This window comes from Phyllobates terribilis, unplaced genomic scaffold (assembly GCF_046119375.1).
Source record: "Phyllobates terribilis strain yellow unplaced genomic scaffold, ASM4611937v1 Scaffold_7__3_contigs__length_470593459, whole genome shotgun sequence".
In the NCBI taxonomy this organism is placed as follows: Eukaryota; Metazoa; Chordata; class Amphibia; order Anura; family Dendrobatidae; genus Phyllobates; species Phyllobates terribilis.
The window spans coordinates 399,590,809-399,616,401 of NW_027362767.1; the positions used below are offsets into that span (position 1 = coordinate 399,590,809).

General features: G+C 48.0%; 1 protein-coding gene across 1 annotated transcript in view; it reads right to left on the bottom strand.

The window, feature by feature from the left end:
- LOC141153264 (uncharacterized) overlaps positions 1-25,218 on the bottom strand; it is a 69,392-nt gene extending 44,174 nt beyond the window's left edge. The window contains exon 1 of the mRNA XM_073637969.1: positions 25,095-25,218. Coding sequence (XP_073494070.1) covers positions 25,095-25,137 — 43 coding nt within the window. The 5' untranslated portion in view covers positions 25,138-25,218. The remainder of the gene's footprint in view (positions 1-25,094) is intronic.
- Between the last annotated feature and the right edge of the window lie 375 nt (positions 25,219-25,593).

The following is a 25,593-nucleotide window of genomic DNA, read 5'->3' on the forward strand; positions in this document are numbered from 1 at the left end:
AGCCACGAACTGAGGTCCCCTATCAGAAACAATGTCAGTAGGAACACCATGGAGTCTGACAATCTCCTTGACAAAGGCCTTAGCGAGTGTCTTAGTGCAGGGCACTTTGATGAAGGGAACCAAGTGACACATCTTGCTAAAACGGTCCACGACCACCCAGATGACCGTGAAACCCTCAGAGGGGGGTAGGTCAGTAATAAAGTCCATAGCCAGATGTGTCCAAGGTGCACTAGGAACCTCCAGAGGGCAAAGCAACCCCGCAGCAGGAGTATGTGAAGACTTAGATCTAGCACACAGTACATTGATGCACCCACTTAATGACCTCCTTCTGCCATCCAGGCCACCAAAAACTGCGACCCACAAGTCTCTTGGTCTCAGAAATTCCAGGATGACCTGCCAACCGAGACTCATGACACTCAACAAACAAATCTCTCCTAAAGGTCCTAGGCACAAACAACCTCCCATGGGGAGTGTTAGATGGGGCATTCTCCTGTGCTTTCAGAATCCCATCTTCCAAAACGGAGTCCAATGCAGCAATCACAACACCTTCCTGTAAAATGCTCTCTTCCTCCTCAGCACCGACCATGGGAGAAAAACTGCGAGATAAAGCATCAGCTTTTACATTCTTGGTACCCGGAATGTAAGTAACAGAAAAATTAAACCGCGAAAAAAAAAGTGCCCACCTAGCCTGACCGGCATTCAAGCGCTTGGCAGCATCAAGGTAGATCAGATTTTTATGATCAGTGAAAACCTGAATGGGAAAATCAGCACCTTCCAAGAGATGACGCCAGTGTTCAAATGCGAGTTTAATAGCCAGCAATTCCCGATTACCAATATCGTAATTAAGTTCAGTCTCAGAAAAAAATTTTTAAAAAAAGGCACAGGGATGTACTCCATCCTTGTTTTCCTGAGACAACACCGCACCGACCCCCACAGAAGAAGCATCAACCTCAACCAAAAACGGCTTAGTCACATCAGGCTGCATAAGGATGGGGGCAGAGCTGAACCTCTCCTTTAGAAACACAAAAGCTTCAATGGCCTCAGAAGTCCACTGAACCGTATTAGAACCTTTCCTGGTGAGATCGGTCAGTGGTTTAACAATAATAGAAAAGACCTAGCTAAACTGACTGAGAAAGGTTACAAAGCACCTGGCTAGCTTAAGAGTAGAAATTACAATGAAGTCCAGCAAGGCCAGAAGGGCGGAGCAGGATTAAATAGGCAAAAACGGTCATGTGACCAGCATAATAGAAAAAACCTAACAGGAGAGTTCTAACACCGACCACTGCGACATCCCCAAGGCCAGGCAAAGGCCCGGGTACCGATTCGTCCCCATCCCCCTGGGCGAGTCATTAACTCACGAGACCAACCAGGAAGTGTTTGGGGAGCGGCACATTAACCGGCGGGGCTCCTTTGCATCTCCAGCCAGACAACACAGCATTCAGGCTTTCACCGTAGTTGTGAAAAGGTGCACAACCGTCGGGGTGAGTGGCCTTTTGGCCTCCAATTACTTTTCATATAATCTCAGGTGTCCTCACATTGCGCTCCTGTTTCTTTTTGTCTTTCTCACCAAGAGGACGACTGACCATGCTCTCCTCCTCATCCTCCTCCTCCTCCCTGTCCTCAGCCCATCCACGCTGAACAGACGGCATGACAGTTGTGCAGGTAGTACCGTCTATAGCGCAGGAAACTAGCTCCTGTTCTTCCTCTTCCTCATTGTCACCCAATCCACGTTGGGATGAGATGAGGCTGGGCTGTGTGGAATCACCCTGTATGGTTCCTTGCTCCATCTCATCTTGTCCGCCAGCAATGCATCCTCTTTAATTGTGAGTAGCGAGCATTTCAGAAGACAGAGAATCGGAATGGTGACTCTAATTATGGCATCATCGCTGCTCACCATCTTGGTGGAGACCTCAAAGTTTTGGAGGATGATACAGATGTCTGACATCCATGTCCACTCCTGAGGTCTTATGTGTGGAGTCTGACCTGAATAGCGACGGCCCTGTTGATGCTTGTAGTGAACAACTGCCCTCTTCTCACAAATCCATCTGCAATGTACAGTACGACAAGGGCAGCTGAAGCTGTAGCTGACTTTCTAAAATGGGCATACACACGGCGTACTATGACAAGCAGATCTGACAGCTCCAGGTAGGTTTTGAGAAACTGCTGAACCACAAGGTTAAGCACATAGGCAAGGCATGGTACGTGTGTGAGCTCGCCTCGCTTCAGAGCCCCCACCAGGTTCCGGCAATTGTCACGCGCAACCATGCCTGGTTGTAGGTTCAGCGGTGTAAGCCTGCCTGCTCTTTCAGAGCTGTCTACAACTCTTCAGCGGTGTGCGGTTTGTCAAGTAAGTGTTAGAACTCTCCTGTTAGGTTTTTTCTATTATGCTGGTCACATGACCGTTTTTGCCTATTTAATCCTGCTCCGCCCTTCTGGCCTTGCTGGACTTCATTGTTATTTCTACTCTTAAGCTAGCCAGGTGCTTTGTTACCTTTCTCAGTCAGTTTAGCTAGGTCTTTTGACCTCTATGTTCTATGTTGTTTGTTTGTCTTTTTACTGCTACAATTTCTGCTAGGAGGTGTCCATCTTTCTCCCAGTCCCTAGTTCTTGTAGGGATCCCTCCCTCACATCTATAGGTCTTCGTTCAGACTAGCTGAGGACTTTAGCGGGTCTGATCACAGGATCAGGTTCCCCGTTACATCGTAGGGATCTAGCTTAGTTCTATTGTAGGGACAGATCTCCTGTCTTTCCTTAGTGCTTGTAGCAGATCAAAACAGTCAGTCCAGCCCAAAAAAATTCTCTAAGGAAAGACCTCCAGTTTCCATCATGGTGTCGGTTCAGGATTTGGCTCAACGCCTGCAGGGACTCTCTCTGGAGGTGGCCGAACTCCAACAACACGTGAATAGCTGTTCTGGAGCGCATTTTGTGGAGCCAAAGGTACGATTGCCTGATTTATTTTTTGGTGAACAACAAGATTTTTTTTCATTTAAAAATGCTTGTTTATTGTATTTTCGTTTGAGACCCAGATCCTCTGGTGATGAATCACAGCGCATAGGGTTCATAATGTCACTTTTGCGCAAAGAACCTCAGGGATGGGCCTTTTCTCTCCAACCTAGTGATCCGTGCTTTAGATCAGTGGATAGTTTTTTTTCTGCTTTGGGGTTGTTGTATGATGATCCTGATCGTGTCTCATCAGCTGAGACGGAATTGAGACATTTGAGGCAGGGATCAGGTAATGTGGAAAATTATTGTACTCACTTCCGTCAGTGGTCTGCTCAGGTGGGGTGGAATGATTCTGCTCTGAAAAGTTTGTTTCTTGCTGGGCTAGGTGAAAGGGTTAAGGATCTGCTGATTGCTTATCCTTCACCTGGAAACTTGCAGGAGGCAATGCAATTAGCTATACGGGTGGACAGGAGACTGCGTGCAAGGGTTAATGAGAGTAAATCCTCTGCCATGTCAGCTCCGAGTCTTGAGAGGGTCTGTACTGACACTGGAGAGCCGATGGAGATTGGGGCAATGTCACCCCGCTCTCAGGAAAAAGACCGCAGGTTTTCTGAAGGTTTGTGCTTTTATTGCGGCAAATCTGACCATTTCATTAAGAACTGTGTGCTTCGTATGAACAAAGAAAAAAAAAGGGTCAGTTACGCCCATATAGCCTGTTTAAACACTAAGGGTGTATTTCTTTCTGCTACTACCGCAGCTCAGGAAGAATTAATTGAATTTCGGGTATTTGTGGATTGTGGTTCAACTCTGAATGTGATTGATGGGGGATTCTTGGAAAAACTTAATTTAAAACCCAAACCTTTGTCATCCCCTATTGCCGTGGTTTCTGTCGATGGCTCTCCCTTGAAATGTGTTACTCACAAGGTTTATGAATTTCCCCTCACTATTAATGGTATTCACCAAGAAAATTTGGATTTTGTGGTATTAAATAATTTGCCTTCTCCAGTAGTTTTGGGGTTGCCCTGGTTAAAGTTGCACAATCCTGTACTGGATTGGTCTACCAACGAAATTAAGTACTGGAGCCCTAAGTGTTATGACAAGTGTTGTAACGGGCGCATTGCTGCTGTGGATAAAGGGGAATTACCTGTACCTATTCAGGATTTTTGGAAAGTTTTTTCTGAGGAGGAGTCTCAAATTTTGCCTCCCCATAGAGACTTCGATTGTACCATTGAATTTGTCCCTGGAGCGACTCTTCCTAAAAGTCGTTTATTTAATCTGACTATTCCTGAGAGAAAGGCTTTGGAGGAATACATACAGACGAGCTTGGCCGCCGGTCATATCAGACCCTCTAAGTCACCTGTGGCGGTTGGATTTTTTTTTGTTAAAAAAAAGGACGGCGGTTTACTTCCTTGTTTGGACTTTCGCAAGATTAATAAAATTACTGTACGCAATCCCTACCCACTGCCATTGATTCCTGATTTGTTTAACCAGTTAGTGGGGGCCAAGTGGTTCTCTAAAATTGATCTCCGGGGGGCATACAATTTGTTGCGCATGAAGGAGGGTGATGAATAGAAGACTGCTTTTAACATTCCTGTGGGTCATTTTGAGAATTTGGTTATGCCTTTTGGTCTTAACAATGCACCAGCATTTTTTCAGAATCTTATTAATGACATCCTTAGACCTTTGATCGGCAAAAATGTGGTTGTGTATTTGGATGACATTTTGATTTATTCGCCTGACCTGGAGTCTCATTGGCGGAGCGTACGTGAGGTATTGCAGTTATTGATTGACAATTCGCTTTTTGCTAAGCTGGAGAAATGTGAGTTCGCTGTACAGAGAATTAGTTTTTTGGGCTACATTATCTCCAGCGAGGGCTTTGAGATGGACCCGGTGAAGGTTCAAGCTGTGCAGGAATTGCCTAGGCCTATTGCTTTGAAATCGATACAGAGGTTTATGGGTTTCGCCAATTATTACAGAAAATTCATTAAAAAATTTTCTATTATTGTTAAACCACTGACCGATTTCACCAGGAAAGGTTCTAATACGGTTCAGTGGACTACTGGGGCCATTGAAGCTTTTGTGTTTCTAAAGGAGAGGTTCAGTTCTGCCCCCATCCTTATGCAGCCTGATGTGACTAAGCCGTTTTTGGTTGAGGTTGATGCTTCTTCTGTGGGGGTCAGTGCGGTGTTGTCTCAGGAAAACAAGGATGGAGTACATCCCTGTGCTTTTTTTTCAAAATTTTTTTCTGAGACTGAACTTAATTACGATATTGGTAATCGGGAATTGCTGGCTATTAAACTCACATTTGAACACTGGCGTCATCTCTTGGAAGGTGCTGATTTTCCCATTCAGGTTTTCACTGATCATAAAAATCTGATCTATCTTGATGCTGCCAAGCGCTTGAATGCCGGTCAGGCTAGGTGGGCACTTTTTTTTTTGCGGTTTAATTTTTCCATTACTTACATCCCGGGTACCAAGAATGTTAAAGCTGATGCTTTGTCTCGCAGCTTTTCTCCCATGGTCGGTGCTGAGGAGGAGGAGAGCATTTTACAAGAAGGTGTTGTGATTGCTGCATTGGACTCCGTTTTGGAAGATGAGATTCTTAAAGCACAGGAGAATGCCCCATCTAACACTCCCCATGGGAGGTTGTTTGTGCCTAGGACCTTTAGGAGAGATTTGTTTGTTGAGTGTCATGAGTCTCGGTTGGCAGGTCATCCTGGAATTTCTGAGACCAAGAGACTTGTGGGTCGCAGTTTTTGGTGGCCTGGATGGCAGAAGGAGGTCATTAAGTGGGTGCATCAATGTACTGTGTGTGCTAGATCTAAGTCTTCACATACTCCTGCTGCGGGGTTGCTTTGCCCTCTGGAGGTTCCTAGTGCACCTTGGACACATCTGGCTATGGACTTTATTACTGACCTTCCCCCCTCTGAGGGTTTCACGGTCATCTGGGTGGTCGTGGACCATTTTAGCAAAATGTGTCACTTGATTCCCTTCATCAAACTGCCCTGCGCTAAGACACTCGCTAAGGCCTTTGTCAAGGAGATTGTCAGACTCCATGGTGTTCCTACTGACATTGTTTCTGATAGGGGACCTCAGTTCGTGGCTCGTTTTTGGCGTGCCTTTTGTGACAGGTTGGGAGTTCATTTGTCATTTTCATCTGGATATCATCCTGAGTCTAATGGCCAGACAGAAAGGAAGAACCAGGATGTTGAGCAGTTCTTGCGTTGTTTTGTGGCAGACAATCAAGAGGGGTGGTCTGAGTTTCTACCGCTTGCTGAATTTGCTCTTAACAACCATACATCCTCTTCTGCTGGGTGTTCGCCTTTTTTTTGTTGTTCTGGGAGACATCCGTCTTTTGGGTCATTCTCCAAATTGGTATCGGCTGTGCCTGAGGAGGAGAGTTTTTCCGGTGATTTGGAAAGAGTTTGGACGGATGTGCGTGGTAATCTTCAGGAGGCTAACAAAAAATCTAAGAGGTACTTTGACAGGAAGCGTCAAGAGGTTTTGTTTACGGTTGGTGACATGGTTTGATTGTCCTCTAAGAATCTGCGGTTGAGGATTCCTTCTAAAAAATTGGGTCCCAAGTTTGTAGGGCCCTTTAAGGTGCTTCAGGTAGTTAACCAATCTGCTGTTCGGTTGGACGTTCCTACCTCCTGGAAGATTAATCCGGTGTTTCATGTTTCTCTATTGAAAAAAGCTTATGTATCAGATAGAGACGCCACTGCCACTGTTCCTCCTGTGGTGGAGGACGGGGAATATGAAATTTCCCGCATCCTTAATTCTAGACGGTATAGAGGGAGCTTGCAGTATCTCGTCGCTTGGAAGGGTTCCGGTCCCGAGGATAACTCATGGGTGAGGGCAGATGATGTTTCTGCTTCCAGACTTGTCAGAGCGTTTCACAAGAGGTTTCCTGATAAGCCTGGGCCTAGGGGATCCGGAGGATCCTCATAGAAGAGGAGGTACTGTTAGAACTCTCCTGTTAGGTTTGTTCTATTATGCTGGTCACATGACCGTTTTTGCCTATTTAATCCTGCTCCGCCCTTCTGGCCTTGCTGGACTTCATTGTTATTTCTACTCTTAAGCTAGCCAGGTGCTTTGTTACCTTTCTCAGTCAGTTTAGCTAGGTCTTTTGACCTCTATGTTCTATGTTGTTTGTTTGTCTTTTTACTGCTACAATTTCTGCTAGGAGGTGTCCATCTTTCTCCCAGTCCCTAGTTCTTGTAGGGATCCCTCCCTCACATCTATAGGTCTTCGTTCAGACTAGCTGAGGACTTTAGCGGGTCTGAGCACAGGATCAGGTTCCCCGTTAGATCGTAGGGATCTAGCTTAGTTCTATTGTAGGGACAGATCTCCTGTCTTTCCTTAGTGCTTGTAGCAGATCATAACAGTAAGCATATTAGCTTCAGCACAGCCTGTTGCTGATTGGCCGAGGCAGTGCGGCAGTGCATCCAGCTTCTGACTGATGTGGTAATTTCTGAGATGGAGGCTGAAGAGGAGGAGGAGGCGGAGCAGGAGCTGTAGAATGTGGGGCAACTCTGATTGAGCCACGGCCCGCAATCCTCGGCGTCGGGAGGAATGTTCCATCCCATGGTCCAACTTGGATTCCGGCTTCCACTATATTAACCCAGTGTGTCATCAGCAAGATGTATCGCCCCTACCCGCAAGCACTTGTCCACGTGTCCATGGTTCGGTGGACTTTCCCAGTAACTGCGTTGTTGAGGGCATGGCTAATGTGGGACACGTGCTCGTGTAATGCGGGGACGGCACACTGGGAGAAATAGTGGCGGCTGGGGACCGAGCACCGAGGGACAGCCGCCGCTATTACGTTGTGGAAAGCTTCCGTCTCCACGAGCCTAAAAGGCAACATTTCGAGCGCAAGCATTCGCAAAATGTGTGAATTTAGTAGTGTGGCCTGTGGGGCACTGGCTGCCTATTTGCACTTGCATTCCAAGGATTGGAGTAGGGACAACTGAATGGGGTTGTCCACTATTTTAGATTACCCCCCAATGTATCCCCCCGGGGTCCCTAAGACTTTTTGTAAATACCTTCCATTGCAGATAATGCCTGTGAGCAGAGCTATCACTGGCCGCTCACAGGCATCACGTGACTCAGCTCTGACATCCACTGATGTCACAACAAGTGCTGGTGATGCGCCCCCTGGGCCGTGGGGTACCCGGTAGCCGGGCTGGTCGATGCTGGGGGATGTCACAGTGGCAGTGACCCGGTCCGTGACCCAGGGCGGTCAATAAAAGGGGGAATAAAGTAATAGGAGAAAGAAGTTTTAAGAGATAATGTTCGTGACGCCACCTGTGGTATGCGGCTATGGGGCCGCCGCTGCGGTGCAGATCCTCTGGAGCTGATGGTGACATAGCAGAGTTGGTTCAGCTCTCCACAGGCAGAGTTTAGCCCCAGGGCAGGATATAGTGATGTTATGAGGTAGATGTTGCTGGTGCTGTGTAGTGCAGGGCTGGTAATGGCACAGCAATTATTCAAGGACACAGTGGGGTGCAGTCTTCAGATTTTACTCACAGTTATCACACTGCTCCTGGTTACAACTGCCATTTTATAACCACCCACTGTACTATCGGAGTCTCTGCCCCCTGACAGGCAGAGACGCCGTCCCTCTTACCGCCGCGCTCCCCGCCCAGCGTCCTCCGGCGCTCCTGCTTCTGCTGCTGCCGGCACGCACAGCTTCCCGGACACTGTGCTTAGGGCGCACGCGTGAGCTCCTTCCCTCTTAAAGGGGTCACGCGCGCCGTCCTCAGGAGTCCCCGGCCAATGGTCAGAGGACCTCTCATATATAAGACACCTCCTCCAAAATGGAGGTTCCCGTGCAAGGTTGTAGCTTTGTGTGTTAAACTCTGCTTCAGCCCTCAGGTCCCGCTGCTAGCCTGACTACCAGTCCAGTCCGTCAGCCTGACTACAAGTCTAGTCCGCCAGCCTGACTACCTGTCCTGTCCGCCAGCTTGTCTACTCTCCAGCCCGACAGTGTGTCTACAGTCCAGTCCGCCAGTCTGTCTATGGGCCCCGCCCGCCTTCTTACCTGGAAGCACCTGCCTGTTACCTGCCGTGCCTGCCAGCCTGCTTACATGGAGGATCCTGCCTGATACCTGCCGTGCCTGCCAGCCCGCTTACCTGGAAGCACCTGCCTGTTACCTGCCGTGCCTACCAGCCAGCCTACCTGGAGGCTCCCACCTGTTACCTGCCGTGCCTGCCAGCCCGCTTACCTGGAATCACCTGCCTGTTACCTGCCGTGCCTACCAGCCAGCCTACCTGGAGGCTTCTGCTTGTTACCCGCCGTGTCTGCCAGTCCGTCTTCCCGGATCACCCGTCAGCCTGCCTGCCATGCTCATCTGCTGTACCGGTCAGTCCCTGCCTTTTGACCCGGGGGAGTCACCTGCTCTCATTCAAGGTCAATCCCAGAGTAGCACCTGGTCCCTCTGCTCGGTCCTTCCCTGGTCATGGAGTAGATTGAGCCGCTGTACGACCTTGGTCGGTCTGAGTTGATACCTAGTTACGCCCCTCTGGTCCCTCCTTTCGCCGCAGCACAGAGGTTCCACCACCCGGATCCGTAACAGTTTGCACCGGCCATGGAACCTGGTGGCCCCCAGGCCCCTTCGCTTGCTGACCTGTACCAGGAGGTTTCTCGTCAGAGATCCCAACAGGAAACCATGCTGACCTACCTGCGGTCTGTCAACTCTCACCTGGACACGCTGTCTGTTCCACCTGTGTCCGCCTCAAGTCGAGCGACACCCGCTCCGGCAGCACCGCTGCCTACCATTACCACGGCATCCAGCCTAGGACCCCGGCTTTCTGTGCTTCCTCGTTTTGGAGGTGACCCCATCCTATGTCGGGGGTTTCTGAACCAGTGCACGCTACACTTTGAACTTCTGCCACATCAGTTTCCCTTCGACTGGGCCAAGGTGGCGTTCATCATGTCTCACCTCACCGGGGAAGCATTGGCATGGCTAAACTCTCTATGGGAGAGAGGGGATTCCCTGGTGTCCAATCTTCTGGCTTTCCTCACTGCCTTCCGGAGGGTCTTTGATGAACCCGGACGAAGGATTTCTACTGCCTCCTCATTGCTCCATCTCCGCCAAGGGAGTCTCACCGTGGGCCAGTATGCCATACGGTTCCGTACCCTCGCTTCTAAGCTTGCCTGGGACAATGAGGCCCTGGTGTCCACCTTCTGGGAGGGTCGTTCCTTTCGGATTAAGGACGAGTTAGCCAGCCGGGACATTCCTACCACCCTGGATGACCTGGTGTCACTAGCTACCTGGATTGACATCCGTTTCCTAGAACGTGCTAAGGAGACTACCCGGGAGAGAAGATTTCCCCGTCTTGCTCCTGTTTTCCAGAAACCGGCTTCCCAAACAGCAACTCCCCGGGCACGCTCTCCCGAACCTATGCAGATCGACCAGACCAAGATGGTCAATTCTCGCCAAGAAACACGCCGAGCCGAGGGGAGCTGTTTCTACTGTGGTAGTAAGGAGCACCTGATCAGCTCCTGTCCAGTGAAGCAGGGAAACTTCAGTGTCTAGGACTGCTCGAAGAGGTCATCCTAGGCAACAGTAAATCCTCTCCGTTCTTGACTTTGTCCGTCTCTATCTCCTGTGGGGAGAACTGCTTCTTTGAAACCGCACATCTGGACTCCAGAGCCGCTGGGAATCTCATTTCCCAGTCCCTTGTAGAGAAGTATCAGATTCCTACCAAACCTCTGGCTGAACCATTGGTAGTCGCTTCCGTGGATGGAAGACTCCTTCCGGTGACCATCTTGCTCGTCACAGAGCCCGTAACCCTGCAGGTGGGAATGCTGCACTCAGAGAGGATTACCTTCCATGTGCTTTCCGGACTCTCTCACCCCCTTTTGCTAGGTCTACCCTGGCTACAGAGACATGAACCCGTTCTGAATTGGCAATCCGGTGAGGTGCTCCTTTGGGGGCAGGATTGCCATGAGACCTGCCTGGTTCCGGTTCGCCCGGCTCGACCTCCACCTACTCCGGCTAATTTACCTGGTCTTCCGGCACCTTACTGGTCCTATGCTGATGTCTTCTACAAGAAGGAGGCAGAGACACTGCCAACTCATAGGCCATATGATTGCCCTATCGACCTGGTACCCGGTGCCACTCCACCCCGTGGGCGTATTTACCCGGTGTCGTTGGCCGAAACCCGGTCCATGTCGGAGTACATCAAAGAAAATCTGGCTAGGTGATTCATCCGGAAATCTTCCTCCCCGGCTGGAGCCGGATTCTTCTTCGTAAAAAAAGAAATACGGTTCACTATGCCCCTGTATCGATTATAGAGGACTCAACCAAATTACCATCAAAAACAAATACCCCCTGCCGCTCATCTCTGAGCTGTTTGACTGCCTTAAAGGCACAAAGATCTTCACCAAGCTCAATCTTCGTGGGGCGTATAACTAGGTCCGGATCCGCCAAGGAGACGAGTGGAAGATGGCATTCAATACCCGGGACGGTCACTATGAATACCGTGTGATGCCCTTCGGTCTCTGTAATGCTCCCTTCGTCTTCCAAGAATTAGTTAACAACATCTTCCGTGACCTCTTATATTCTTGCATAGTGGTGTACCTGGACAACATCTTGGTCTTCTCTCTGGATCTTCCTACACACCAGAGAGATGTTCGTCAGGTCCTGCTTAGGCTCAGGCAGAATCACCTATATGCAAAATTTGAGAAATGCCTCTTCGAGCAGACATCTCTTCCGTTCCTGGGCTATATTATCTCTAAGACAGGTCTACGGATGGACCCCGAGAAGGTCTCTGCCGTCTTAAAGTGGCCCCGTCCGGAGGGGTTGAAGGCGATTCAGCGATTCCTGGGCTTTGCCAACTATTACCGTCTCTTCATCCCACATTTCTCTTCCCGGACTGCTCCCATCTCTGCGCTCACCCGAAAGGGAGCAAATCCTAAGGAATGGCCGTCCGAAGCGGAGGAGGCCTTCCTCTCCTTAAAACAAGCCTTCTCTTCTGCCCCTGTGCTGCACCATCCAGATAGCAACAAACAGTTCTTTCTGGAGGTTGATGCTTCCTATTCCGGAGCAGGAGCGGTGCTCACCCAGAAATCTTCATGCGGGAGAATGGTAACCTGCGGCTTCTTCTCCAAGCTCTTCTCCTCGTCTGAGCGCAACTACTCAATAGGAGACCGAGAACTGCTAGCCATCAAATTGGCGCTGGAGGAGTGGCGTTACCTGCTCGAGGGGACTCTGCACCCGGTGGTCATCTATACTGACCACAAAAACCTGGCTTATCTACAGAATGCCCAAAGACTCAATCCACGTCAGGCCCGGTGGTCTTTGTTCTTCGCCCGCTTCAACTTTACCCTACATTACCGCCCAGCGGACAAGAACGTTAAAGCCAACGCCTTGTCCCAATCCTTCCTGTCTTCCGATCAAGAAGAGGAGCCTATGCATATAATTGATCCCTCCAAAGTGATGAATGTGGCCCCTTGGACCTGTCTCGTTTCCCACCCGGTAAGACGTTTGTAGCGGTTCCGGATCGTAAGAAGGTTCTTCACTGGAGTCATTCATCCAAACTAGCCGGCCATGCTGGCCAGAAGAAGACCTACCTGCTCATCACCTGGCATTACTGGTGGCCTACCCTGCGCCAGGATGTGGTAGCCTTTGTCACGGCCTGTTCGTCCTGTGCCCGCAACAAGGTTCCCAGACATCTTCCAGTCGGCCGTCTCCTGCCTCTTCCAGTACCCGCTGCCCCGTGGCTACACATTGCTATGGACTTTATTACTGATCTTCCTGTTTCTGCCGGTTGAATGGTCATTTGGGTGGTCGCCGACCGCCTTTCTAAAATGGCCCACTTCATCCCTCTGCCTGGTCTCCCGTCAGCATCTGTGCTGGCTAAGGACTTCATCCATCACATCATTCGTCTCCACGGCCTACCCCTCCACATTGTGTCTGATCGGGGGATCCAGTTCACTTCGCGCTTCTGGAGAGCTACGTGTAAGCTGCTGGATGTCACCCTCAATTTCTCCTCTGCTTACCATCCGCAGTCCAATGGCCAAGTGGAACGTATCAACCAGATCCTTACCAGCTTCCTCCGGCACTTCGTCAACGCTCACCATACCGATTGGGTGGAGCTCCTACCATGGGCCGAGTTCTCCTATAACAACCATGAGAGCGAATCTTCTTCCAAGTCCCCGTTCTTTTTGGTCTACGGGCAACATCCCAGGATTCCGTTTCCCGTTTAAGCTTCAGTGGACAACCCTGCCGCAGAGTCTCTGGTCAGCGAATTTTCCACTATTTGGGAGGACACTAGATCCGCACTTCTTCAATCTTCCGAGCGGATGAAGAGACATGCGGATAAGAGACGTCTGAATCCGCCTCAATTATGTCCAGGAGACAAGGTTTGGCTCTCCTCCAAACATATTAGTCTCAAAATACCCTCCTATAAGTTGGGTCCACGGTTCATCGGTCCATTTGAAGTCCTCAAGCAAATCAACCCAGTAGCCTACAAGTTGAAACTCCCGGCCACCTTACGGATTCCCAACTCCTTCCACGTATCTCTCCTTAAACCAGTTGTGCTTAATTCTTTTTCCGACAATCTAGGTACCTCCCCAGCTCCGGTCTCCGCTGAGGACGTCTATGAGGTAGAGAGCATTCTGGTCACCAAGAGGGTAAGAGGAAAAACCTATTTTCTGGTGGATTGGAAGGGGTTTGGCCCAGAGGAGAGAACTTGGGAACACAGGGAGAACATCCACGCCCCGCTTCTGCTTAAAAAATTTCTTTCAGGCCTAAAAAAGTAGGGGGCGTAATGGGGGGGTACTGTAGTATCGGCGTCTCTGCCTCCTGACAGGCAGAGACGCCGTCCCTCTTACCGCCGCGCTCCCCGCCCGGCGTCCTCTGGCGCTCCTGCTTCTGCTGCTGCCGGTGTGCACAGCTTCCAGGGCACTGTGGTTAGGGCGCGCGTGCTCCCTCCCTCTTAAAGGGGCCGCGCGCGCCGTCCTAAGGAGTCCCCGGCCAATGGCCGGAGGACCTCTCATATATAAGGCACCTCCTCCAAAATGGAGGTTCCCGTGCAAGGTTGTAGCTTTGTGTGTTAAACTCTGCTTCAGCCCTCAGGTCCCGCTGCTAGCCTGACTACAAGTCCAGTCCATCAGCCTGACTACAAGTCCAGTCCGCCAGCCTGACTACCAGTCCTGTCCACCAGCTTGTCTACTCTCCAGCCCGATAGTCTGTCTACAGACCAGTCCGCCAGTCTGTCTATAGGCCCTGCCCGCCTGCTTACCTGGAAGCACCTGCCTGTTACCTGCCATGCCTGCCAGCCCGCTTACCTGGAAGCACCTGCCTGTTACCTGCCGTGCCTACCAGCCAGCCTACCTGGAGGCTCCTGCCTGTTACCTGCCGTGCCTGCCAGCCCGCTTACCTGGAAGCACCTGCCTGTTACCTGCCGTGCCTACCAGCCAGCCTACCTGGAGGCTCCTGCCTGTTACCTGCCGTGCCTGCCAGCCCGCTTACCTGGAAGCACATGCCTGTTACCTGCCGTGCCTACCAGCCAGCCTACCTCGAGGCTCCCGCCTGTTACCTGCCGTGCCTGCCAACCTGCTTACCTAGAAGCACCTGCCTGTTACCTGCCGTGCCTACCAGACAGCCTACCTGGAGACTCCTGCTTATTTCCTGCCGTATCTGCCAGTCCGTCTGCCCAGATCACCCGTCAGCCTGCCTGCCGTGCTCATCTGCTGTACCGGTCATCTCATACAAGGTTGGTCCCAGAGCAGCACCTGGTCCCTCTGCTCGGTCCTTCCCTGGTCATGGAGTCGATTGAGCCACCGTACGACCTTGGTCGGTCCGAGTTGATACCTAGTTACGCCCCTCTGGTCCCTCCATGCACCGCAGTACAGAGGTTCCACCACCCGGATCCGTAACACCCACGTCGTTCTGCGTTCACCAAAGAAGGGATTCAGCAGCTCTCAGGTATTTCAGGAGTACTTAAACGGGACCCCATTCTATGTTCCTTCCTCGGCCGTCTTCCTGCGCTGGCTCTCACCCTCCTGCCCTGTGCCTCACAATCAGTGTCCCAAGCCGGTAGCCTCGGATCTTGTCGGGCGACGGGCAGTCCCCTGGAACCTATGCGGTCACATTTTTGGTGATGTAATTGTGGTAGTGGGCAGCTGCACCTTGAAAGTACAGTAGCCTCCGATTGTCTAGCTGAGCCTGATTCTTCTCCACAGTTTACAGGCCGGTCCCCTCTGCGGCCTGATCTCTCTACGTCCGTGTAGATTCGCGCGCAGTGGTGGCTTCCAGCACTCCCCATGCCCCTTGGATCCCCTCTGTCTCTGGTGCCTTCCCTCTGCTCCCGTCCTCTCTCACTCTCTCTCCTGGGCCTCTCTTACTAGGCCCCACTCCTCTCAACTCCTGCTCCAAGCACTGGAGCCAGGAGCCTGGACCTCCTCCACTGCTCTCCTGAGCAGGACTGGCTCTGATTGAACTGCCCTCCTGCTCCCAGCACTGGAGCAGGAGACTAGCCTGTTCTATAGCCTTCTACCTTCCTTTCATACTCCTTCTGACGGTGCTCCCCTGATCTACTTCCTCCACCCACACCCACTACATGGTTCCCCCTCTCTTGGTTCCCCCCTTCCAACGAGGGACAGGGCTCAGCACTGTACGCAGGCATCTTGCCCCTCCTGCTGGTCTGGAATGGTGTAGTGTTGGATGCAGGTGGGTGGGTCAGGGGCAGTACTCCCTCCTTACCTGAGAGTGGGGCACCACACCTCTGGGTGAGATGCAGTACCTCTGTGGCGACTGAACCCCAGGGGTGCCACACTGTCAGCAGCTGGGGGTCTTTTTCTTCCTGGTTCCACGGTAGATGCCAGGCTGTGGGAGGGGTTACCCCCATCACACCAGGCATCCACCACACGCTGTGCCTCTCCCCATTCATTGGGAAAGCGCACGGTGGATGCTGGGTGTGACATGGGGGGATAACCCCACCTACAACCCAGCAGCCACCGTGGGGACCCCAGGGCTGAGTCACGCCTCACTTGACGTGACAACAGCTCGGGGTCACGTGATGCCTGTGAGCGGCCACCGATAGCACCGCTCACAGGTATTATCTGCAATCGAAGGTATTTACAAAAAGTCTTAGGGGCCCCAGGGCGATACATTAGAGGGGCAATCTAAAGTAGTGTACAACTTCTTGAACGCTGCGCTGGGACAAGGATGTGGATGTGGTTGCTGATGGTGCTAGTTAAGAGTATGCAATGACAGGTGCAGGGAGGGAGGCATCTTCGCATGCGCCATGGACAGGGGAGTGGCATGCACGCACAACAGCAGAAAAAGCAGTGTTGTCACCCACAGACACTGTTTCTGAACCCTGGGGTTCGGCCCACTTAGTCGGGTGCTTTGCTGCCATGTGCCTGATCATGCTGGGTGGTGGTCAGGCTGCTAATTTTGCTACCCTTGCTGATGCTGGCCTGGCAGGTGGTGCAAATGGCCTTTTTGTGGTTATCTGCAGAGTCTTTAAAAAACAACCAGACTCGGGAAGACCTAACATTTGTACTGGCAACTTTCGTCATGTTGGTGTTACGAGGAACGCTTTCCCACCTTGTGTCTGCGGCCAACACACTACTTCTTCCTGCCTGTTGTGGTGCTATGCCTCCCTCCCCCTGTGTGCTGCTGTCCTCGCCCTGCATGTCCTCCTGCCAGGTTGGGCCAGTTACTATATGATCCACTACCTCGTCTTCCACTTCTGCACCCTGGTCCTCCTCCTAACTTTCTGGCAATTGTGTCTCATCATCATCATCCACCTCTTGCGACAGTAATTGCACTTTCCCACCATCGCCTTCGTGTGACCGTGGCTGCTCCAATATTTGGGCATTGCTACATGCGTTCACCTCTTGACTCGCTTGAAGCTGGCCGGGCGAGAGGCCCAAATCTACAAATGAAAAAGTGAACAGCTCTTCTGAGTGAACAAGTGTGGGATCAGTTGTCCCCAGGCACTCGGCATGGTGGGAGGAAGGAGGATCATGGTGAGGTATATGCGGTCCAGACTCAGGGCTACCAAGACTTGACCGTATGGAAGACAGTGGGTTAGTGGTGGTGACAAAGTGACTGGAAGCATTATCTGCTATCTAACCAATAATCTTTTGACACTGCTCTGGGTTCAATAGTGGTGTGCTGCGGTCCCCTAGTAACTGGGACAGAAAGGTTGAGTGACAATATGTGGGTGTTTTTGTGGCACAATTTCAGCTTGCCCACAGCCACGTCCTCGACCTCCGCATGCACCATCACCATCATGTCCACTTCCCCATCCCTTGCCACGCACCTTGCCCATTTTAAATGGAGAACAATATTTACCACGTTCACGAGAAATGTCTGATTTTGGAACGCAGTTATATGTGATACGTCTGACAGAGAACCACGGTTTTAAATAGCAGACCTGTAATTGAATAATACAATTCTTCACAGAGACCTAATGTGAATAGCTTGATAGACATACTGCAATGAAATGGAAGGCTTTAATACATGTCAAGAAACAGGCATCCCTGACATGTATTAAAGCTGTCAAACAGTCGCGAATCATATACACAGCGTGATTCAAACATAACACCCGAGCACGCTGAAGATACATCCGAACAGTAAACAGAACATACTCGCTCATCACTATTAATAACCTTTAGTTTGCTTTTTGTCTTTTCTACATGTAACATTTTCTGTTAGTCTCTTTAAATTTCTTCCCCTTTGTGTTGAACATCGGCACGCATCTACACATGAATTTGCAAACACATCTGTCCATCACTGTGGTACATCTCTTTCTCATATTAAATCTGAGCCTTCAGACGTGCCCCGCAGATTACAAAACATTCCCGGAGCTCAGAAGCAGTTCCTATGGATTAAAACACAATTATATCCGTAGCAGTGAGACTAATCTTCCGCAGAACACATAATATACACAGGCACTGAGCAGAGGCAGGAGGTAAAAATAGATTAAAGGGCATGTATCCCTCCGGTGCGTGCAAAGAGTGACTTTCTGAATGGCACATAACATACGGTATGTCCGAGCTCCACTCTTTCTGTGCAGCTTGTGACCAACTCTTATCTGCCATCTTCAAAACTAATGGCCATGACTTTTTAAGCTACCTATAATATATAACAAAACAAAAAATTTAAAGGGAATCTGTCAGTAGGATCAACCCTCCTAAGCCGTCTATATGGGCATGTAGGCCATAGAAATCTGAATAAAACGATACCTTGATATCGGTGATCCAATGTTTTATTCCAGAGAAATCCACGTTTGTCTTAATATGTAAATTAGCTGGGCCGGACATAGATCTCTCCGAGAATCTGCCTCCAAAGCTTATTGTAAACGGAAGGAGGTGTTACCAGTGTGAGACATGTAATGACTGATAGTCTGCTTTCCTGATCTACATGTCTCACGCTGGTAACGTCCGCTTTAATCTAAAATAAACTCTGTAGCCAGATTCTAAGAGAGATCTATGTCCAACCCATTGATCTTAACAGCTCATTTACATATCAAGAAAATGTTGATTTCTCTGAAATAAGACATCGGATCACAGATATGAAGGGGCTGGGGCTAAAAGATGCAAAAATGGAGGATTGATTATCTAGCTAGAAAAAAGAAAACAGTTATATATATAAAAAAAGCAAATGGGGGAGCAAAGCTTCCCAGGCATAAACCTGACCTGAATAGTAGAAACAAAAGATGGAAGCAGCTCTCCGCAAATTATAGGAATTTAATGACCCACGTGATGATGATTCGGTTCATAGTGTGAGAAAGGTTCATACTATTACCGACACATCGCCCCATGGGCTACTGAAGTCATATCATTTTCACTATTTGTGGAGGGCTGCTTCCATTTTTTGTTTCTATCTATCTATCTACAGTTGAATCCAGAAGTTTACATACATTATATAAAAAGACACATATACATGTTTTTCTAAATATCTGACATGAAATCAGAATAAACCTTTCCTGTTTTAGGTCAATTAGGATTACCATAATTTTTAATATTTTCCAAATGCTAGAATAATGAGAGAGAGAGAGAGAGAGAATGTTTTAAGGCATTTTTATTACTTACTGCAAAGGCAAAAGTTTCCATACATTTCATTAGTATTTGGTGCCATTGTCCTTAAACTGAATGACTTGGATGAAACGTTTGGGATATCCTTCCACAAGCTTCTCACAATAGTTGGTCGGAATTTGGGCCCATTCCTCCTGATAAAACTGGTGTAACTGATCCAGGTTTGTAGGTCGCCTTGCTCGCACCTACCTTTTCAGCTTTGCCCATAAATTTTCAATAGGATTGAGATCAGGGCTTTGTGATGGGCACTCCAAAACATTGACTTTGTTATCCTTAAGTCACTTTGTTATAATTTTGGCAGTATGCTTCGGATCATTGTCCATTTGTATGACCCATTTCCACCCAAGCTTTAACTTCCTGGCTAATGTCTTGAGATGTTCCTTCAGTATTGCCACATAATCTTCTTTTCTCATGATGCCATCTATTTTGTGAAGTGCACCAGTCCCTCCTGCAGCAAAACAACCCCACAACATGATGCTGCCACCCCCGTGTTTCACAGTTGGGATGGTGTTCTAAGGCTTCCAAGCTTCTCCTTTTTTCCTCGAAACGTAACGATGGTCATTATGCCCAAAAAGTTCAATTTTAGTTTCATCAGACCACGGGACATGTCTCCAAAAATGAAGGTCTTTGTTCCTGTGTCCATTTGCAAACATTAATCTGGCTTTTTTATGTTTCTTTTGGAGTAATGGCTTCTTCCTGGCAGAGTGGCCTTTCTGCCCATGTTGATACAGTACTTGTTTCACTGTGGATATTGACACAATCTTACCAACTTCCGCCATCATCTTCACAAGGTCTTTTGCTTTTGTCCTTGGGTTGATATGCACATGTTGGACCAAAGCATGTTCATCTCTGGGACACAGAACCTGTCTCCTTCCTGAGCGGTATGATGGCTGGACATTCCCATCTTGTTTCTACTTGCGTATAATTGTTTGCACAGATGAACGAGGCACCTACAGGTATCTTGAAATTATACCCAAGGATGAGCCAGACTTGTGCAAGTCCACAATTCTCTTCCTGATATCTTGGCTGATTTCTTTAGACATTCCCATGATGCTACACAAAGAAGCAGCATGTTTCAGGTGTGCATTAACCCCTTAATAACATCTGACGTACTAATACGCATCTGTGCCCTGGGACTTAAGAGCCAGACCCGTATTAGTACGTCATCGCGATCGCGCGCGCACACAGGCGGTGCGGGCGCGATCGCCGCCGGGTGTCAGCTGATTGTCACAGCTGACACCCGGTACTATGTGCAGGGAGCGGTCCTGCACCGCTCCCAGCACATTAACCCCTGCGATGCTGCGATCGAAGTCGATCGCAGCCGATCGCAGCATTGCGGGGGCAAGGGGAGGTGATCGCAGATACTCACCTCCTCTTCCAGCTTCCAGCGCTGTCTGGAGAGGCTTCCCGGGTGTTGCCATGACGACCCGATGTCGTCATGACAACATCCGGGTCACCAGACAGCAGGAAGATTGTTTGGACATGCGCAGTGCATCTCCAAACAATCTTCTCACTGTGCAGCGCTGATAGCCTGTATGACACAGGGATGGTGCTGCATTCCTGTGCCATGCAGGCGATCAGAGAAAAAAAAGTGAAAGTCCCATAGTGGGACAAAGTAATAAAGTATAAAAACTGTCAGTAAGTGAAAAAAAAAAAAAAAAAAAATTGCAAAAATATAAAAAAAAAATAAAATAAAATAATCCACCAAAAATAAAAATATAATGTACCCATCAATAAATATTATTATAAAAAAAAAACAAAAAAAACAATAAAAGTACACATATTTGGTATCGCCGCGTCCGGAACAACCTGACCTATAAAACTGTCCCACTAGTTAACCCCTTCAGTGAACACGGTAAAAAAAAAAAAAAAAAACGAAGCAAAAAACAATGCATTATCACCATACCGCCAAATAAAAAATGGAATAACACGCGATCAAAAAGACGAATATAAATAAAAATGGTACCGCTGAAAACGACATCTCGTCCCGCAAAAAACAAGCTGACATACAGCTCCATCAGCCGAAAAATAAAAAAGTTATAGCTCTCAGAATAAAGCTATGCTAAAAAATATTTTTTTCTATAAAATTGCTTTTATTATGTAAAAGTGCAAAACATAGAAAAACGATATAAATGTGGTACCGCTGTAAACGTACTGACCCGAAGAATAAAGCTGCCTTATCACTTTTACCACACGCGGAACAGAATAAAAAAAAAAAGAACAATTCCTGAATTGTTGGTTTTTGTTTATTCTGCCTCCCAAAAATCGGAATAGAAAGCGATCAAAAAATGTCACGTGCCTGAAAATGGCACCAATAACAACGTCAACTCATCCCGCAAAAAACGAGCCGTCACATGACTGTCTGCCAAAATCTGGAAAAATTATAGCTCTCAAAATATGGCGATGCAAAAACTAGATTTTACAAAAAATGCGTATTTTTGTGTGTGACAGCTGTCAGTCATAAAAACCCCATATGATTCTGGTATTGCTGTAATCACACCGACCCAAAGAATAAAGTCGTCTAATCACTTATACCGCACGAGGAACGGCGTCAAAAATAAACTCTTGGGTTAGGATTGGGCTAGGGTTAGGGTTGTGCTACGGTTAGGGTTGTGCTACGGTTAGGGTTGTGCTACGGTTAGGGTTGTGCTACGGTTAGGGCTGGGGTTGGGGTTAGGGTTGGGGTTAGGGTTGTGATTTTTTTCAAAAGTAAGAAAAAAGATGACGATATGGCGACTAGTGTTGAGCGCAAGTGCTCGCTACTTGAGAAGCATTGGGTGCTCTGGTATGCATTGAGTATCGTGGGTATTTGAGTGACATGCTCGAGTCTCTGCCCCATATGCTTCGCGGCCAAAAAAACTTTACGGGGATTGCCTGCCATGCACGAGCGATCCCCGCATGTTTTTTTTTGTGTGTCTAATAACCGTGAAACATGCGGAGCAGGGACTCGAGCATGTCACTCGAGCACACGCTGTACATGGTGCATACCTGAGTACCCGATGCAAACTCAAGTAGCGAGCACTTGCGCTCAAGACTAATGACAACTTATTCAATATGATGACCTAATGTAAACAAATTCTGTGTCGTACCTCTGGGTTCAAAATGTTCACTATACACCTTAATAAAATCCTTGAGGGGTATAGTTTCCCAAATGGGGTCACTTGTGGGGGAGCTCCACTGTTTAGGCACATCACGGGCTCTCCAAACGCGACATGGTGTCCGCTAACAAATTGAATGGAAAATCGGCTCAAATTGTTAGCGGACGCCATGTGGCGTTTGGAGAGCTACTGCGTGCACAAACATTGGAGCTCCCCCACAAGTGACCCCATTTTGGAAACTAGACCCCTCAAGGCACCTATCTAGATGCATAGTGAGCACTTGGAACCCCCAGGTGCTTCACAAATTGATTCGTAAAAATGAAAAAGTGTTTTTTTTTTCACTTTTTCATTTTTACGAATCAATTTGTGAAGCACCTGGGGGTTCCAAGTGCTTACTATGCATCTAGATAGGTGCCTTGGGATGTCTAGTTTCCAAAATGGGGTCACTTGTGGGGGAGCTCCAATGTTTGGGCACACAGGGGCTCTCCAAACTCAACATGATGTCCGCTAACAATTTGAGCCGACAATTTGCTAGCGGATACCATGTAGCATTTGGAGAGTCCCTGTGTGCCCAAACATTGGAGCTCCCCCACAAGTGACCCCATTTTGGAAACTAGACCCCCCAAGGCACCTATCTAGATGCATAGATGCATAGTGAGCACTTGGAACCCCCAGGTGTTTCACAAATTGATTCATAAATATGAAAAAGTGTTTTTTTTTCACTTTTTCATTTTTACGAATCAATTTGTGAAGCACCTGGGGGTTCCAAGTGCTCACTATGCATCTAGATAGGTGCCTTGGGGGGTCTAGTTTCCAAAATGGGGTCACTTGTGGGGGAGCTCCAAAGTTTGGGCACACAGGGGCTCTCCAAACGCGACATGGTGTCCGCTAGCAAATTGAATGGAAAATCGGCTCAAATTGTTAGCGGACGCCATGTTGCGTTTGGAGAGCTACTGCGTGCACAAACATTGGAGCTCCCCCACAAGTGACCCCATTTTGGAAACTAGACCCCCCAAGGCACCTATCTAGATGCATAGTGAGCACTTGGAACCCCCAGGTGCTTCACAAATTGATTTGTAAAAATGAAAAAGTGAAAAAAAAAAAACACTTTTTCATATTTATGAATCAATTTGTGAAACACCTGGGGGTTTCAAGTGCTCACTATGCATCTAGATAGGTGCCTTGGGGGGTCTAGTTTCCAAAATGGGGTCACTTGTGGGGGAGCTCCAATGTTTGGGCACACAGGGACTCTCCAAATGCAACATGGTATCCGCTAACAAATTGTCGGCTCAAATTGTTAGCGGACATCATGTTGTGTTTGGAGAGCCCCTGTGTGCCCAAACATTGGAGCACCCCCACAATTGACCCCATTTTGGAAACTAGACCCCCAAAGGCACCTATCTAGATGCATAGTGAGCACTTGGAACCCCCAGGCGTTTCACATTCAACCCCCAGGCGTTTTTTTCTTTCACATTCAAAAAATTCCTGTGAAGCACCTGAAGGGTTAATAAAGTTCTTGAATGTGGTTTTGAGCACCTTGAGGGGTGCAGTTTTTAGAATGGTGTCACTTTTGGGTATTTTCTGTCATAAAGACCTCTCAAAGTGACTTCAAATGTGATGTGGTCCCTAAAAAAATGGTTTTGTAAATTTTGTTGGAAAAATGAGAAATCGCTGGTCAACTTTTAACCCTTATAGCTCCCTAACAAAAAAAATTTTGATTCCAAAATTGTGTTGATGTAAAGTAGACATGTGGGAAATGTTATTTATTAACTCTTTTGTGTGACATATCGCTCTGATTTAAGGGCATAAAAATTCAAATTTTGAAAATTGCAAAATTTTCTAAATTTTCCCCAAATTTCCGTTTTTTTCACAAATAAACGCAAGTGATATCGAAGAAATTTTACCACAATCATGAAGTACAATATGTCACGAAAAAACAATCTCAGAATCAGGGGGATCCGTTGAAGCGTTCCAGAGTAATTACCTCATAAAGTGACAGTGGTCAGAATTGTAAAAATTGGCCTGGTCATTAACGTGCAAACCACCCTTGGGGCTTAAGGGGTTAAAATACATCCACAGGTGTGTCTCTAATTAACTCAGATGTTGCCAAAAAATCTGAAGCTTCCAAACACATGACATCATCACATGGGCAGTCCAGAATTGTTTAAAGGCATAGTAATGTTAGTGTATGTAAACTTTTGACTTTGCAGTAAGCAATAAAAATGCCTTCAAATATTCTCTCTCTCTCTCATTATTCTGGCATTTGGCAAATATTAAAAATTATTGTAATCCTAATTGACCTAAAACGGGAAAGGTTCATTCTGATTTCATGTCAGATATTGAGAAAAACATTCATATGTGTCTTTTTATATAATGTATGGAAACTTTCAACTGTGTCTATCTATCTATCTATTATCTATCTTTCTATCTATTATCTATCTATTTATCTATTATCTTTCTATCTATTTCTTATCTATAAATCTATCAATCATCTATCTATCTCCCATCTTATGTACATATGTTGTAAAATCTGCAGATGTGATCAATTAAAGTTGCTGTTTGAGAACAGACAAACAGAGCTGCTTCCTTTCCGAAACAGCGCCACCATGTGTCTGTAGGTTGTGTCCGGAATTGCAACTAAACCTTATTTAAAATAGCAACAGTACAAGCAGACCCCATAAGCCATATACCCAACAGCACAAGATAGACAGCTGTAGTGAGCAGTCTCCGTACATGTACACTCTTACATGGATGTAGAGTGTTACTGCGGAACTACAACCCCCAGCAGGTCCTGAGAGCCGCAGGCAGATTTTTCACCTACTGACACATATTACACACATATACTAACCCTATATATGATGTAGACTATAGAGATGCAACTATACAAAAAGTTCGGTTATGTAACATCTGCATCAGAAATCCCCTCATCCCTGTGTGTTATCACCCCTGATCCGGTGCGGCCCCCCAACGTCCGCTCACTACCCACTCACCATATTTCTTGAGGTAGCCTTGGTGTATGAGGGACGAATCCATCTCCGATCAGATCTTCCATGAGAGACAGAAAGAGACAGATGTGCGATGGGGGACGCAGCACGGGGAGGCAGCAATGTGACTGATCTCTTAATCCCACTTGTGTCCTATCAGAGAATAAACACCCCCCCCCCCCAACCGAGATTCTGTAATTCACAAGAGTTCTACAGACTTTAATGTATTCACCCCGACACATGCTGCAGTCACCCCGCCATGTCGCCCCGCACATACACCACCGCCAGGGCGGACTGACCTAATTCACCGACTGCCATTAATACTTTGCTGCCTGTTTTGTAATCCTTTTATATCTACATGTTGTGGACAAACAAAACTGATAAAATCGGATGCATCGTAAAGAATTTTTAGAATTTTGCTTATTTTATTATATTTATTTATATTTATTTGCTATTTTTTTATTTATCATATTTTCTTGACTATATTTTTACCATATTCGTTGCA